The following is an 18,752-nucleotide window of genomic DNA, read 5'->3' as shown; positions in this document are numbered from 1 at the left end:
TTATTTTCATTTCCATCTTACATCCTTCTTATTAACTCTAGCATTCGTTTTCCTTTCTTCATTTCACTTTATCTTTCATTTCTTTCCACCATACTCCATACATCACCTCACTTCTGTGGTCTTCTCTCTTGGATTCTACATTTACATTTTTTCATTCTGTTACATTATTTCTTTTGCATTTACATCAATCTTAATTTTTATTGTTATTTTTTTATTATTATTTCTTATTGTATTTCTGACTACATATACCAAAGATTAAAAATTTTTATTACTTTTATTAATTCTTATACAAATCTCCATGCTTCCCATTGTTTACCAAAAAGGTGATGTTGTTTTACTCTATTTTCTCTGTTAGCCGAGCTTAGCATTCAATTCTTAACAACCCGAAGACAAGACAGTTGGTGATCATGTACATCATCGTCCAAGTACGAGTCACAGATACATGACAGACTCTCCTTCTGCTTAAACTTATAAAGGTAGTTGCAAAATCCAGCATCTAGTCAGCTCGATCTAGGAAAACACTCAATAAGCTGAGATAGAAAAAAAAATATTTTGAATTTACATACATTTCAACATTGATACAAATAATGCCCAAGAGAGGTAAGGGATGAAGCATAAACTTGTTTGTTATAAAAATAAAACCTTTAAACACGAATGTTTAGCTCATTTGTCAGTAATAAACTTAAAATTTTACACATATTTTAAATCGTCTTGTATAAAATGATCATCCTAAAATATGTTTCATTATTTTATTTTTTTAACAGAAATATAACAAGCTTATGACTTCTAGTACGTAATCTGCAGAACGGATATAATAATAATTAATTATGAATTTTCGTAAAGGTTGTAGGATATATTAATTAACAACAAATAAGCGATATCTATATCTAATCAACCTGTATACGTTTCAATGTACAGCCATTACGCTAATGAACCAATGCGTTCACGATAGGCTTTCATTTCAGACCTGTAATGAGAGCCGTAGGTACCTCATAAGTGCATCTCCTGCAAACATAGAAGCCTCTCTTATGCCAATATCATTTAAAGAGAATATACGTGCAGAGACGCGCCTGTATGATGTAATACGGATATAAAAGTTCATCGCCATATCTAATTAACCCGCTACTCGTAAATGCTATTCAAGCTTAACTTAAAACTCGGAAATATCTAATAGTTTGACGTGTATATATCTTAATATATATAAATCTCGTGTCACAATGTCTATACTCAATGGACTTCTAAACCACTTAACCGATTATAATAAAATTCGCACACCATGTGCAGTTCGATCTAACTTGAGAGATAGGATAGTTTAAATCTCAAATTATAGTCGCAATTTTAATTTATTGCTAATTATTGTCTGTTATTATTTGACAGTCACAATTATTTGTTAACTCCAAATGATTCTAACAGATGTCGATACCTTTCGACTGGGTTGAGTAAGTAATCAATAGATGGCGCTGCTATGGTAAATCTACGAACGTGTCATATAAGCTACATTTTAACAGCATAATTACCACGTGTTGTTGACGCTATAAAATTAATTAAATTTATTTTGTAGTGAAAGAAATACCGTATAATTCAATTATTTCCACTTTTTAAATTTTCACACCAACGCGTGGCCGGGTCAGCTAGTTTAAAATAAATATTTATACTCTAAACCACAGTTTATTTTATGATAGAGAAGATAGAAGATATATGTAACTTTAGGTATGGGAAAACAGAAATAATTAATTTATTTAACTGTTATACAACATGTAATATTTTTAATATGTACACCCTAAACAGCCTCTTTCATGTCTCTCATCTCCATCCAAAGATTGTCTGGTAGAGGAAATATATATATTATTTTGTTACATTTCATTTTTATTTTAGTATAGAGTTTTTGTGTACGATGAAGTGTTAATAAATACATTAAATATATATTATTTTAGCAAAATATAAACGAATGTAAAAGTACAAATGTCATGCCTTTCTCTGATTAGTCAATGTACTGATGTAATAACGGAACCAAAAGACTACACCAAGTCTAATAATGTAAGTTTTTGCACATGTAAACGAACTTATCAAATAATAATAGAATATAAGACAAGTCTAGCAATGTATTATAAAGTTCGAATCCAAACAAATCTGTGATATCAAAAAATAAAGATAAATACAGATAAGACCTAAGAGTAAAAAAGATGAGGAAAGGAAGGCGATGAAAGCAAGAAGGAATGAAAGAACAATAATTGCAAGATATTGTGGAAGGATAAAAGGAAAGAATAAAAGAAATTGAGAAGTATGAAAGTGAGTGTCGAATGAAGATAAAACTCTGAAATAACTATGTGTAAATAAAGTCCCTGTCCCAAACTAGAGAGGGGGAACAAGAGCCTCCCAACAGTGGAGGCCATAAAAAAATAGTGTAAGACATTTAAATAAATTTCAGGTTATTTGACATGTTTGTAACTTTAATGTTGAAACAAACTTTGTGCCTCTAACTTAACTAAGATATTTTTTTTATGTAGAAGACGAATGGATAAGACGGTGATGATGATTTCGCTATCCTCTAAAAGCCTTTTCATTTAACACAGGGAGAATGCCGTAGGATGGTATTATACCTCAAAGACAAGGATAGTATGGTAACTCATGAGTGTTATTTGTCGACAGTGGTATGGCAGGATTGGCAAGTCCACGTAACCTCGACGTCAGCGGAGGTCGGAGGACCAGCTCTGCTCACCTGCGTGGCACCCTCAGCTCTTCGAGAACACGCTTCTGTTGCCGCGTGGTACAGAGATGACGCTGTGCTGGCGCCAGGCGATCATTTATGTAAGTCACTAATGTTTTATTTCACCAGGTTTTATATGTTCACTGACTTGGTTACATAGCCGGGAAATATGAAGAAAATAAAAACTTTTTCTATATTTAATGGAATCAGGCACTAATCGGTGTAACATAACTCCTGAAGAGCCCCGTGGAGGGGTGAAAAACGCGTTGAGTGATTTGACGGTAACAGTTGTGTAGTTCGCATTGTTTGCCGCATGCGCATTTGTCAGCGGGCTGGCGAGCGGTGCACTTTGTTGCACGACTACCTCTGCATGTGCGGAAGTGACTAAATATTGGTCCTTTTCTAACTTTTTCTTCGCCGTTCATGATCATTAAAGCTTTTTGTTTGACTTAAAGTGACTAGATTAGAATAGAAGATCATCTAAAACTTTTTATTCCTTTAGCTGGGCCAACACTCCTGGTGGACGAAGGTTGGAGACTTGTGGTGAGGTCTGTGCGAGTGGACGACTCTAGAGCTCAGTACTCCTGCTCCGTACTGGACTCCTTAACAGGCGAGCGTCCGAGAAGCACTCCGGTTAACATCGATGTTGCTCGTAAGTACTTCTTCATACATTCTTCTTCATACATTCTTCTTCATTTCAGCCGATGGACGCCCACTGCAAAACATTTCATTAGAGCTATATTTGATAAAGTGTATATATGTTTTGTTGTGGAATTTCTTCCTGCTTCTTCACCATAGCTATAACACCATGCGAAGAAGAATAGAGTCATGAATAAAATAGATTAAAAAAATTATAATTGACGATGAATAACAGTCTTCTGTTATGTTAAAAGTTCCAATTTTGAATAAATGAATTTCATCTTTATCTTTATTAGCAATGAGCGTGGCTTCAGCCCCGCGCTCCATCTTCCACGGAACATGGGAGTCGAGCGTGCGACGTGGTGGCGATGTGGTACTACCATGTCTGGTTCACGCCAATCCACCTGCAACTATAAGGTAAGTGGAATTTTTCATTAGAATATTTTTAAAAGATGAACTTAAATATAAACAATTGCTTGTTAGTCGTATGCGATATACAACTCGTTGGCATATATTTTCGAATTGGTACCAAAAGGTGTATTTACATTTGTAGTCAAACAACAATCACAAGGAAGAGATTTTTGTTAAGATTTTAAAGAATATGATTTTGGTTCTATATTATTTAATATGTCTATTAAAGATTTATCTTCCTGTTGTTATTACGAATATTTTTTTTATTTATACATCTCTGAGATGGTAGTAATATAATACACGCAGGACACATTGCCACTAAAACTTTATTACAAAAATTAAAAATATCTTTATGCAAGTAAGTATATATATGCAATTTTGAATCTTTATTTGTTTTAACATTATAATGATCTGTTTAGATGAGTCAGCTGGAAACTCATCAGTTTCTATTTTAATTGAAATTCAACAATTTTTATTGAGTACATTAAAATCTAGGATATCTCTTGGGAGGATATCTCTCTTGTTTTTATTACATATGCCTACACTCAGACCCATGAAGGATTTGTTAACATTCGAAGTCTTAATTTAAATGTTACGAGTTAATATTTATATCTTGTATATATCATGTGTCTGTTACTATTTTTCATATTAGATTTTAAATAATGGCAATTAAATAATATTTTATTAAAATCTATTCGTCAACCCAGCGGTAGAAGACAGAGTTGCAATCATAGATCACGGGTTCAATTCCACTCTTTGTGTATCAATTATATAGAATTGCCACTAACCTAACCTATATGCTATATATATATGCTAACCTATATATCCCCGATAGATGTCTTTGGGTGAGGCCTATGCCATTTAATGATTTCTATAAGTTGAAACGACGACGACGAAATTATATTAAGTAGCAACTTTAAGAAACAACTACAACTTTAAGATTTTTTATAATATAACAATTCACTACATGAAGTTGTTCACTAATCTATATTAACTATGTTTTTATGCTTTTATTACTATACAACTAAAAATAAATTTATGCTGCATAGTAAAATAGTTTAAATAATTAATTATATTTAATTCTACAATAAATATTATATAATAAGAATTTTAAAAGAGGAATATTGGTCTCACGTTTAAAAAAGATAGCAAGCCAGTGTTCTATTTTCAATTTTGTATTGTCTTTAAAAAAACTTTTTATTATACTACCCTATTTGGTAAAAGAGAAAACGTTGATGCATTTTATGAATAATGTATTATGTTCCGGTGGCGAATGCGTAGCATGTTTTGATAACACGCAACGGATTTATTATTGAAGTTTAAAATGATAAAGCTTGTTCTCTTTTTAAACGTCCATATCGTGGTAAATCAATATAGATGCCAAAAAAACCTTTACATGAGATGTTTTGCCGAAAGAGTCACGTGATTCAACCTTTATCATGGATGGAAAGGGTCTTTATTTACATTATAATCTTTTCAAATAATTCTAATTAATTTCTGCTCTCATCTTTCGTTCAATGTATTTCATTATTTCCTCTAATTTCCTTCAAAATATCTTTAATTTCTTTCCATACCTCCATTTCCTTCGCCTTCCGTCCAGAATTATATTATTAATACAATTTTTTTTAACAATTTATTTATTCCTTCTTATTTATTTTCTTACTATATATATCGCACTTAAATTACAATTCTTTTATGAAATCACTGTTTAAAGATTTTATACTTATATCAATTACGCTATATGTGTTAGTTAAACCAAATTTTAATTTATGTATCTTGAAAGACAATATTAAGCAACGGTGAAAGTCTATTTGCAATTTTATTTTTATTTCTGAAAATGTTTTAATATACAAAGAAACTAAAAATCAACTGATTTTCAGTTGATTTTTAGTATGACCATCCTAGTCATTGATAGGATTATGTCATATTTGGTTGCATACAAGTGGAGTGTGGTTGGTAAACAGTAATGAAATCCAAGGAGGCTTCATTTAACCTGCTTCGCGTGTTGCCAGCACGAAGCACCGTACCCGGCCCAAGGAACCTTTGTTCCAGCAGTGGGAAGATTCCTCTTCGATCTTCGTTCCATCCTTTCTCATTGGTTATAGAGAGACAAAAAGTTGATTTTTTTTATGGCCCCCGCTATTGGGGGCCTCTCGTACCCCTATCTTAGGTGGGACAGGGTCTTTATTGGCAATTTAATTTTTTTCACATATTTTTTTATTTTCATTCTCTACTTTCATTCTTCACATAATCTTTCATTCTATTCTTTTATGCCACAATTCTGCTTTCTTTCGCTTTTGCTCTGTGTCCTTTCATTCCTCCCTCATTACTTGTTACATTTTATCTTTTTTCTTTCATTTACATTTTTATCACACTTTATATCACATTTGAGTTACATTATATCACCTTTTTTCTTATTGTCTATTTAAATTTTTATTTTTTTGTATAACTTTTTTAATTATTTTCTTGTAGCATGAGAGGAATTCTTCCCTAGTTTCCTTTCTGCCTATCAGGGAAGCTATTGTCTCCTCCCTGATTTAAACACCAGACCGGCACTCGAATTCGACAAAAAGTTTATTAGATTGTCTTGTGGTGAGGTTACCATAGTATGAAGAATAGATAGCTGATAGAGCCTTAAGGTTCTGAAGTGGAGACCACGGATCAGTAAGCGCAGCGTAGAATGTACACCAACAAGATGGACAATCGACCTTGGTCATCGAATTATTCGAACACAGACCGCTTCAAACCGGTTGAGCAGCTGAAGACTTTAGGGAGAAATAATAATCATAATATTGATGACGTTACTTTTCGGTGAAAGGCTGGTATTTGTGATATAAACTATACTTTAGGCAATGATAAAGGGTTGACACTGCTCAACTAAATTCAAACTAAATTCCAGGGGATGGTCAGCAGCATTCTCTGCATAGAATAAAACCACACTGCGATCACCCATAGATGTCTCAGGGGGAGGCCTGTGCAACGCAATGAGTATCTTTGAGCTGAAATTACGAATATTTATATATATACACGAAAACATGCTTTACTTATGTAAAAACTAGGCCAATATGTTTTTGACTACCAAAAATGCTATAAAAATTCTTTAATTTGCCACATGTTTTGCCACACAGATGGGACTTTTTAATTTATACAGAAGTACACATACGCGGTTAAAATACTCTCCGCCCGTACAAAGTTTTGCTAATACTTTTATAGTGAAAACAGCCAAGAGATAAAGTTCTTATCAAAAATCACTTTCTCCAAGCCAAATTAAAGGCATATTTATCATTTGTTAACGATAATTTGGACGATACATATCGCAAAGTTCACTGGTAGCGTCTGCAAAAAGAGGTTATAATTAAAAGAAAAAATAATGTGAATGCAATAGCGAAAAAACATGCCCACAACAAAACGTTACAAATGAAAGATCGTCAAGTGGACGCTGTTTTTGCGCACCGTACCCCACCATTGCTCGCTGCAACGAGCTCATTAACTATTACGAGCTCGTCCATTTCTTATCGCTTTGTACCGACAGCAGAACAATAACGAATGAATATTTAAAATTTATCAAAGACTTAATTTTTTACATGCAATACCGTAATAGATTTTGTCTAATCATGAAATAAATGTAAACGATTTATACACCATTTTAAAGACGTGACCTTATAGATATATAATATGATGTTGACTGTCACAACTCTAAAGCGAAACTTCCTGACCCTACTTTTACCCCCGACAGCGAAACTGATATAGAATCCTTATCTTACCGAACAGATAGCGCAAACTTATGAAAGCTAATTATTTATAAATATAAAAGCTTCAAAGACATGTTTACACCTGCAATCATCAGAAGAAAATAAAAAAAAATCATGCGAAAAATTGTTAAAAAACAAAAAACCCTGTACAAAACAAAATGGGAGTAGAAGGACAGGGTGGAAGGACTCTCAATAGCGGAGGCCTCATTAAAAAAAATCATCCTGTGTAAATTTATCACACTGAAAGTTTTTGAGATGTAAAATTAGTAGCTGTCAGTACAAGTCTGTAGGAAAAACTTTGTTTATACGAGATGATTAGGTGTAAATTAAAATATCTCGCACTCTATTTTAACACTTTGAATAATTTATAATGAAAACTTAGAGACGTCAAGAAAAATATACTAGGAAGGTATAATAACATTGATGATCGATTTTTGCTGCCGTCTGTACGCGCCGTCCAAAACCTAAACAAACGATGTAGCGAGGGGAACCCCCTTTTACCGCCTTCGTTAAAATAACAAGTTCGTAATTGAAAATCCAATGTTTTTCCGTTGCCATAGTTCAGCTATACGCTTTCTCTTTATTTTGTACCCATACTCCGGTAAATGAAATTTCAATCGCAGCAATATAGATTCAGATATCCAAAAGAAATTGCGATTTTACAAGAGAGCATTTTTTGCTACATAAAACAGAGATTTGCGATCGTAGGTCGCTTTGATTCCCAGTATACGATGCTATATAATTAAGTTAAAGTTCAGAGGATGGCCAACAGCCTGTTCTGTGCACCATAATACCAATGCGATCGCCAACCTACCAAGGGTGGAGATTATACTATATCCCCCATAGATATCTTTTGAAGGAAGCATGTACCTTGAAGTAGGTATCTATGGGCTGAAACGACGACTTCATTACATAGTAGGTTATTTTTCATAACATATGTTCGGAAGTCAAATTTATTTTTCTATTTACATCTAGTATGTCAACCAAATTACTTTAAACGAAAAAAAATCCCAACAATTCATATGGTATATTGAATAAATAAAGTTTAGTATATATTAATAACTATATTTACTAATATATTAATATTTATGATATACAAGATGATTCGAAACAGGCAGTAAAAACTTTAAAACTTTTACAACATTTTCCAATTATCAATTTGTAAAGTCTTCTAAGTGATCACTTTGAAATATGTTACATTGACATATTATTTGAGATCAGCATTTCTAACTTGTGGTAACTAACTTACAATTCAAATGTATACTTGTATAAAGAAATTTCGATTTGAATTTGAAAATTCTGAAATGAAACTGCTCTGAGAAATTTCTTAAAATAGATATTTTTTTTTCTACTTCTTAAGAATCAAGATTAGAAATAAAAACAAAGTGAATTAAACATGATTAATTAATTTATTATTCAAAGTTATTCAAACAAGATGTTCTAACATTTAATGAATTAGTTTTAAGGTGCCTTTGAAAATAATTAATCTTGATTCATTATTACTCAGAAGTTTAAGTAAGCGAATGGGAGGCAGCTCGATCTGGGATAGAAATTTTCGTAATTAACAAAATTCGCCTTTATTAATAGCCATGAAAGCCTAAACAAAACATTTGCCCTTTTTCACTTCGTAATCTTAATAATGGAAAATTTATCAGTGCTATTTTAAACCTTTCTTTTTAGCTATATAAAAAACAATACAAATTCCATTAACAAAAACAGCTAACGTCATACCACTGAAATTGTGATGAATATCGAAACGTGTGATAGTTTTGATGTGATCACAAAAAAATGCGACTAAGTTTTTCATGTAGGCTTTTTCGAATCAGGTTGCGTTTGTAACCCGAGTACCTTTATTTAAAGTTAAAGAATATCAATATAAAAAAGCTTATTTTAATTAGAGTATATATCGATGTATAAAACCTTTTCTAAAAATCTTTAGAACCTTCTTGGTGTTCTTTGTACGTATACATGGCCACTATAAAAAAATGTAGAAAAAAATGTTTGGTAGGTTTCTTCAAACTTCATATCCCTTAAGAAAAACAAAATTTTAATTACAAATATTTATTGTTTAACATTGACTATATTGAAACGAAAGACTCAGTGAATCATAAATAAAATAACTTGTATAATAATTGCCCAATAGACTCTACAATAAATTTGTATACTTCAAAGGGAAAATCAACGTTGTGTTTAAATTTAGTAATTGGCTTCAACCAACATTAATTTTTTTTATTGACATAAAAATACTTTTTTTTTATTATTAAGGCAAGTATTTCTCTTTTAACCAATAAATTATTATTAAACGTATATAAAAGTCAATTTTCATCTTAATAATACAATTGCAGTATGTCCGATTTTTAACATCTCTGTATAAACATTTTTTCTACATTTTTTTATAGTGGCCATGTATACAAATAACACCAAGAGTCTAAAGATTTTTAGAAAAGTTTTTATATTTTGATAGATACTTTAATTAAATTAAACTTTTTCATAATGATAGTCTTCAATTATAAATAAAGGTACTTGGGTTTCAAACGCAACCTGATTCGAAAAGAGCCTACATGAATAACTTAGTTGCAATTTTTTGTGATCACATCAAAACCATCACACGTTTCTATATTCATCATAATTTCAGTGGTATGACGTTCGCTGTTTTGATAAAGGCTTAAGGTTTCTTTTTCATGGCTGAACAGCATCTTTATTTACATTAAAAAATCGTTTTAATTAATTTCCATACTTATTTTTTATATTTCTCAATGTCTTTTATTCTTTCCTCTAATTTTCTTTACAATATCTTTTATTTCTATTCATTCATCGCCTCACTTCCTTATCCTTCCTTCTAGAGTTCTACAATTTTTACGTTTATTATTGTCATCGTTTGTTTAACAATTTATTTATTCTTAATTCAATTAATTTACAAATTCAATAGCACAGCCTTAAGGCTAGTTCTAGAACTAATAGAATCTAGGAAATATCCTGCCTTGCATCTTCTAACGAAATTAACAAATTCATCTGTTCTTGTTGATGGACTTCATGCGCTAGGATTACCAGTCTATGGTTTCCACTTTAAAACCATAATCCTCAGCGACCTTCTGTTTAGTGTACTATATGACATTCCAATTGGCATTCATCTTCTTTCTTTTCTTTTTCTTCGTTCTGTGTAAACTCCTGAAGATGCCTTGTGGAGGGGTGAAACACGTGTTGAGTAATTTGGCGGTGGCGGTTGTGTAATTCGCATTGTTTGCCGCATACGCATTTATCAGCGGGCTGGCAGGCGGTGCATTTCATTGCACGACTGCCACTGCATGTTCGGAAGTGGCTAAATATTGGTCCTTTTCTTACTTAGGATGGACTTCCGCGAGGTAACGCCTGATTCCATTAAATTCTTCTGTTCAGTTGAAGGACGCCCACTGCAAGGTATAGGCCTCATCCAATCGCAATCGCATATCGCAACCAAGACGCGACTTCCTGCAACCTAAACTATGTTGAATTGTCATTACAACTTACTAATTTACAAGCTATGTTGATTATTTACATTTATCCACGCGTTTCTTCGTAGTTTAGTAGCATTCGTTTAGTAGCGTCTCTCGTAAATCATATATTTATTTTTCATAAAAGCTAACTGAAAATAAAAAGTATTTTTTAATAAAAATTAAATACGATTTCCACGGAATAGGGTGACCACAAAAGCGGTGTTACGTTTTCTATCACTTGATTATGTCGCCAGGCGTGAGTGTAAAACGTAAAGGACTTACGGGGTCGTTTCCTTTGCCTCTTTAATTCAGCTCTCCCATTATATACTCTATTGATATTAACATACGGTAGATATTTCTTCGCTGTCGCTAAAGGGGATTTACATTTTATATTTCAATGTGTTGATGGGTTTTCCTCTTTTTTTATTTTTACTTCTTAATAGGTCAATGGGAATGTTAACAAGATATTCAGTATATGATTTAATAGTTTACGTTATCTTTATCAGTATGATACGTTAGTCTTTTTTTTCTTTTTTTTATCATTCTTTTTTTAAATCTGCTACTATTACTATATAAGGTGTTTAGTTACAGGTGTTAATGCTGTAAAATAATAAATAATATAGATCATTCACAGCGAAAACCATTTAAGCCGTTCATTTAAGAGTTCCCCAAACTTTTTTGTGTCGTAGACCCCTTGCCATGTTTTTCCGTGATGGGTAGACTCCCTACTACTACTACTACTACTGCTACTACCTAAATAAACCTAAATACCGGGAATCAAACCTGAGAGATATGATCGCAAATTTCAGGCCTCATCGCTTGGCTACCACTGTTTAAAGTTTCATCACAGCATTATAATGTTGCAATGAATTTCCCTGATCTACTTATTATAAGGTGCTTGTCATATATATTTATGTTTATTACTATTTTAATTAAGTACATTTGCGAACTATTTATGGCAAGACATTTTACCTTCTATACGCGGTACAACTTTACCCTACGAGGTTACTGAGCCCTAGGGAAGTCTTTACCACCCTTTAATGTGATACATTAGCGAGTGGGTTTCCGTCTCACTCTTATACTTCTAGGTTAAATTTTAAAGCAATGTGTTTATATAATGTCAGGAAATTACTATTAAATGTATTACTATTGAAAACATTAGATGTAGTTTTACTACGACATTTCTAAGATAACAAAATTAATAATCATTAAAAAAATTCAAGAGCCATCATCACCTCGATATCATTGATTTCCCGCGACGTCAATCATCGGTTTACCTTAAGGGGGACCTGGTCACGTCGCGTCTAACAATTCGTGGTCGCCATTCGCCCAACACTCATCGGGCACGGCGGTATGGCCCGCTCAAACGAATTAGCAATTCTGCAGATATCCTCTTTTCTAATTCGAAATATATATATATATATATATATATATATATATATATATATATATATTGCGCGTAGGCCTACTGCTAACCGTCGACATTTGGATAAATTACTTACCAGGTCTTTATAGCATTGTATTTAAAGCTTGTCTCTTACGTCATTTTCGTACGCAGATTACTTACGTATAAATTATACTGACTATACTCTATTGGCTTTATTAACCCACCTGCACCTAACTGGATGTCGCGCCGTCAGCCCCGACTGGTTCGTTTACGGGATTCGTTCTTTGTTCGCGGCGGCTTCTTTTGTGTCAGATATTTGACCAGTCTTCACAATAGATATATATATATATATATATATATATATATATATATATATATATATATATATATGCGTAAGTATGCGTGCGTGTATGTGGAAGAGTGCGTGTGTGTGTTTTTTTTGTAAATAACCATGCACTACAGTTGTTAGTTGTGGATTATCGTTTGAATTAACGTAGTGTTGGGATCTATACAAACGTCGTAAAGTTGTGTATAAATATTAATATATAATAAATATGTATATGTAATATATAAGAAGATTTGCCCAAATTGTGGCGTTATTAAATTTAACAAAATCATACTAGAGATGTTGAGAAAGCATCTCACGTTATATTTTTATGAAAATACTAATTTGTTGAATTTCTTTTATGTATAAACGTACTGCGTTTTGGGTCAAACGCTCGAACAAAAAACGTGTGGAAGACAGTGAATACGGGACAAATTAGACACGTGCCGGAGCGACTGTTTTTGTACATAACGTGACACGAAACCGCCATCTCTAACGTCCACACTGCCGACATCCTTGTCGGTTTTTGCCACCGACAATAATGACTGTCCATGTCGAATAACTAAAACAATTTTATCCGAGTGTATTTATCTATTTATTAATAAATAACCTTCATATTTGTTCTTTGCTCACAGATCATCAAACATTTTCAGACTAAACATGACAATAATTTTATGTGATAATTGAAAACTTTTCTATTTTAATATACACACAATATGAACATACAGAGAAGTATAAAGATAATAATCAAATCCATTTATTCAGCATTGGAACTTTTAATATAACTCTTATTGATCGTCAACTTATTTTTAAAAGTACTCTGCTTCACAAGGTGTTAAATGCGGATGCCCAGAATATTTGTAAAAGTTCACGGTTCCGTTCTGTGAACTCAGTGGCGACGAAGCTGTAAAGCCCACGGACTAACAGCATCTATTTCAACATAAACAACGTGTGTGTGAACAATGTGATTAAAGTAAGCAAGATAAAGATAAAGTAAAATTAATTTATTCAACATTGGAACTTTTAACAGAACTCTTATTGATCGTCAACTTATTTTTTGACATATTTTATTTATGACTCTACTCTGCTTTGAAAGGTGTTTTAGTTGTGTAGAAGAAGCAGGAAGAAACTCCACAACAATACAGCTTTTAAAGTTTAACAACACTGATTTATGTATATAACTTTATCAGATGTAGCCTAAATGAAATCAAAATAATCAAGCGATATCACTGCCAAGAATTCTTGTTATATAAATATTTGTTTATTTAATAATAATCCTTTTCGGTCAATTTACTTTTAAAATGTAATTGCAGCGACCACATACTGATGGCATCCGAATTCAAATTTCGAATCAAGTTAGAATTTATAATTCTACATAACGTACAGCCACGTTATGTAGAATTATAAATTTAAAGTGGTACTTATTTATATATATAACTTTATCAGATGTAGCCTAAATTAAATTAAAATAATCAGGCGACATCACTGCCAAGGATTCTTGTCATTTAAATATTCGTTTATTTAATAATAATCCTTTTCCGTTAATTTACTTTCAAAATGCAATTGCAGCGACCACATACTGATGGCGTTCGAATTCAAATTTCGAATCGCGTTAGAATTTATAATTTTACATAACGTGGTTGTAGTGGCTAGCAATACGAAGTTTATATGCTATAAATATATTACATCTTTTCCAAAAAAAATATGTAATATCCTTTTACGGAATCACCTCCGGTTGCAATTTGCAGAGGTCTACACGTTTACAGGGACACCTTTATAAGGTGTTTAAACCCCCGAAACCTTTACAAACAACCTTCATAATTTGCACACACGCATATTTGATATAGTGTAACATGTGCACGGAATACATTTTCTTAATTTTGGGTTGAGGAAAATGTGAAATTTTAGCGTAAGAAATAAATTTGCGCAAATATCTTTTGCTTGTTTTTTGTTTTGAGTGGAAGTAACTATTAAATGCTTGAAAATACATTCATAATAAATTATTTAATGTGATCCGCCATAATATTTTTCATAACATATTTAACTACAAGTAAAAAGTGAATCTTAAAGAAAAACAATAGTGCGAGGCTATCGACTACTAGATCTATCGTTTCATCATCACACATTTCGTGCTCATCACTTGCATCCGAGTGATCCGGGGCCATAGTAAAAGCGCCTTCCACTCGTATCCGAGCGTGCATCTCCTTCATTTCGTGGTAGTCATAATAACTCTGGCATTTTTCACAAAGTCAACTTAAAATGTTGGTTCCTGGTAATTGTTTTTATGTATTTCGAAAGCAGGAAATGTGTTAAATATATTATAGTTTATAAATGGGCGTCACAAAACACAATATATGTATATATATATATATATGTATATATATATATATATATAATATGACACGATTGTGGATTGTGACCTAAACACCACGGGCCTACGGTCTATGAAGATCAGCTCTTCCGTGGCCCCATGGTATTCCGTTTTCAACCATACCCTAAACCTACATACATACTCACACATACGTATACAAGTTCCGTTTGGAACAATTAAGAGATGTTTTCACATATGTGTCTACTTTTTATTACTGAAGTATTTTTTTTGTTTTTAGTTTTTTGTGTTTTCATAACTTAAATTAGTTTAAACATTAAGCGCGATAGACATAAATGATTACAATACAATGTTAGTTACATATATTGATATAGTATGCATTGTTTACTTGAATAGTTAATAGCGTCGTTTCAGTCAATAGACACCCACTGCTGGGCATAGGCCTTTCCCAAAGACATCTATTAAAGAATATACAATAATCGCCACACTTAGCAAGTTGGCAATTGCAGCTTGATACTATGGTCCACTGTAGCCGCTGCTGATGCTCTGGAAACTTATTTGTGAGCTTGGGCAATCCTATATAATTAATGCACAAACTGTCAATCATATAAGATTCTAACATGGGAATAGAACCCATAACCTACGTTCGCGAATCTCAGTCAACTATCACTAGACCAGTGATTCCCAAAGTGGTCTATATCGACCCCTAGGGGTCTATGACAACCTGCAAGGGGTCTACGTCAACGAAAAAAATTTGGGAGTCCATGAAATGAAAATGGGGGTTCACGATAGTGAATCTCAACACATACACTGATGTACCTATTTACTTACATCATACTTTCTTATAATATCAAAACATTTACATTATTTATAAAATTACCTATGAAGTTAAAAAATTATTATATATGTTTATAAAATTGTGTAAGTTGTAGGATGTCGGTATTCGCTTTGTGGTCGCAATACATTTTGAACTTGTAAAAACCTAAGAGTCGCAGTCTCGTGTTCTATTTAATGTTACGTATATTTTAAATTACAGATACAAAATTTTATTTTGAGTAGTTTTAATTTAAATTCAATTAATAAATGTATAAATTAACATGTGTTTTTACTTTAAGTTTTTAACATTAAACTTCACTACGGTTAGAAATTTACAGGAAATTAATATCAGGTAAGTAGAAGGTCTACCCAACACGGAAAAACATATCAAGGGGTCTACGACACAAATAAGTTTGGGGAACACTGCACTAGATCAACACTACTAAATAGCAACAACATCTATTAAGTTCAAGTTATCTGTGTGTTTAAAAGTAAATAAAACAATGATGAGATTAATTAAGAGCAGTTTCTAAAATAAAATAAGATTCTAATGTCTACGTCAATTGAACGCGTCAGAATTACATCGTCAACTGCCAGCCCACCAGTCTTAATCCCGGATCTCTTAGGATCATTTATCAGTCCTCAGGGTGACTGTGCAGATGTCAGCACCAAGTGCTAATGTAATAAATAATGGATTTGCGTTTGTACATTCCGTACAGTCACGCACAATTTCAAGTGCTTTGTATTTCGGTCATCCTTACGGAGTGATCATCGTCGATAGACAATAGAAGCAGATCACGTCCAATTGGTCCTATTTTAAATCTATGAAAAGTCCTTATGCCAATAATAATAAAAAATAATAAAGTAATCAATGTAAGAGTTATTATTTTATTTAATATCTTAATAAAAACTACATTCAATATATTTTCTATTCATGAGACTAAGCTCGTAGTCGTTTATTTCAAGGCCTTCCCCAAATATATCTACGGGGTGATGATATAACATAATCACTACTTAGCAGGCGGGTTGGCGATCCTTTTATGGTTTTACGGAAATGTTGCTGCTGCCCATCTTCTTGAATCTTGTTGGTGAGAAGTGGAGTGGTAAGATTGTATCCCAGGATTCGAACCCGCGAAACACAGCAACGTGTGAAACAGGATACACCTATTTCATTTTTGTAAACGTTTTAAATCAGAGATCCCCAAACTTTTTTGTATCGTAGACCCCTTGCTATGTTTTTCGATGTTGGGTAGACCCCTTATTTACCTGATATTTATTTCCTGTAAATTTCTAACTGTGGTGAAGTTTAGTGGTAAAAACTTAAAGTAAAAACACATATTAATTTTTATATTACATTTATTAATTGAATTTAAATTAAAACTACTCTAAATAAAATTTTGTATCTGTTATGTAAAATATGCGTAACATAAAATAAACTATAAATAAAATAACATAAGCAATAAGTCAATATTTTAGTGAGAAAGACGAACCTGATGCTTTAATAATAAATTATCAAATTTGGCGTCAATTTTGTAAGGGTTAATCTTAAATCCCCTCGGCTAATGATGTCCAGTCTGTGGACCCCCATTTTCATTTCATGGACCCTCAAATTTTTTTTCGCTGACGTAAACCCCTTGCAGGTTATTATAGACCCCTAGGGGTCGATATAGACCACTTTGGGAATCACTGTTTTAAATCATCATTCTTTGCATTTGCCGTACACGAACGGAACACGCTTTTTTATGTGATTACATCTTGTTACACTTGTTTTAAGATTTTAATTACATCTATTATTAACAACTGGTCGTTGTTCGGGAGAAGAAAAGTATTTTCATTTATATATACATAATGCAACTATTCCTAAAGATCTTATAAAGTCAAAAAAATGGTCGAATTTGTTGAGCAGATTTTGAGTTTTTCATTTCCTATCAAATTTTATTAATCTTTCTAACTCCATATTTGGAAATAGTACCTAATGAATGTTATTATAATGCTGTCTTATTATAATAATGAGATATCTAATAGATTCAGGCGTTACTTTGTGGAAGTCCATCCTAAGTAAGAAAAGGACTAATATATAGCTACTTCCGCTACGTAGCAGTAGTCGTGCGATAAAATGCACCGCCCGCCAGCCCGCTGATGAATGCGCATGCGGCAAATAATGCGAATTACACAAATACCACCGCTAAATCATTCTACACGGTTTTCACCCTTACACGGGGCATCTCCAGGACACCGATTAGTGTCAAACACCGAGTCGGACTAGGTTTATCAGCAGGCTGGCGAGCGGTATACTTTATTGCATGACTACTGCTACGTAACGGAAGTAACTATATAGTAGTCCTTTTCTTACTTATTATAATGTGAATTTGTTAATAAAATATAAACTCTTTTTTTATTCTTCCAAATCAATTTCATCCTCTTCAAAGTAATCCGATAGTTCGATAAAACGCACTTTTTCCTATACTTTTTCCATTCCTCAAAACCTTTAAAATAGTCTTTTTTGATATAGCCTTCAACATTATTTTTATCTCCTCATTCGTGTGAAGATAGCCTCCACGTCGACAAATCACACGAATAGTTGAGTTTTTGTCAAAAAAGTCACAAAGAACCAATGCAGTATGACATCGACCAATCAAGACTTGACGCGTTTTTTAGCCAACTGAAAATCCATCTTTGATTTTCGAACGTGATCCTCGTCGGCTTGAAATGACAATTTCATTTTACTTTTTGATCACAGTAGTAAATTAGATAAGATTTTTCTTTCATGTAATATCGGAACACTGACCTGCTGACAATTTACGTGTTCTACTTACTAAGTTATTTCAAGTATCGAAGTTAGCATGTTACTTGTGCATCGTATTCTGAACTTTGTGCAAAGCTTTTTAGCGAGAGTACAAAAACATCACCAAA

General features: G+C 32.6%; 1 protein-coding gene across 1 annotated transcript in view; it reads left to right on the top strand.

Annotated features, from left to right (window-relative positions):
• The window catches only part of Dscam3 (Down syndrome cell adhesion molecule 3), a 213,434-nt gene that overhangs the window by 109,094 nt on the left and 85,588 nt on the right, over nucleotides 1-18,752 (top strand). Inside the window, 3 exon segments of the mRNA XM_068770466.1 lie at nucleotides 2,650-2,808; nucleotides 3,210-3,359; nucleotides 3,643-3,763. Of these exon segments, the coding sequence (XP_068626567.1) occupies nucleotides 2,650-2,808; nucleotides 3,210-3,359; nucleotides 3,643-3,763 (430 nt within the window).

This window comes from Battus philenor, unplaced genomic scaffold, assembly GCF_028537555.1.
Source record: "Battus philenor isolate CCGP_79_NKW_IND1 unplaced genomic scaffold, ilBatPhil1.0.hap1 SCAF_3, whole genome shotgun sequence".
NCBI lineage: Eukaryota > Metazoa > Arthropoda > Insecta > Lepidoptera > Papilionidae > Battus > Battus philenor.
This window is presented reverse-complemented; position numbering and strand designations above follow the sequence as displayed.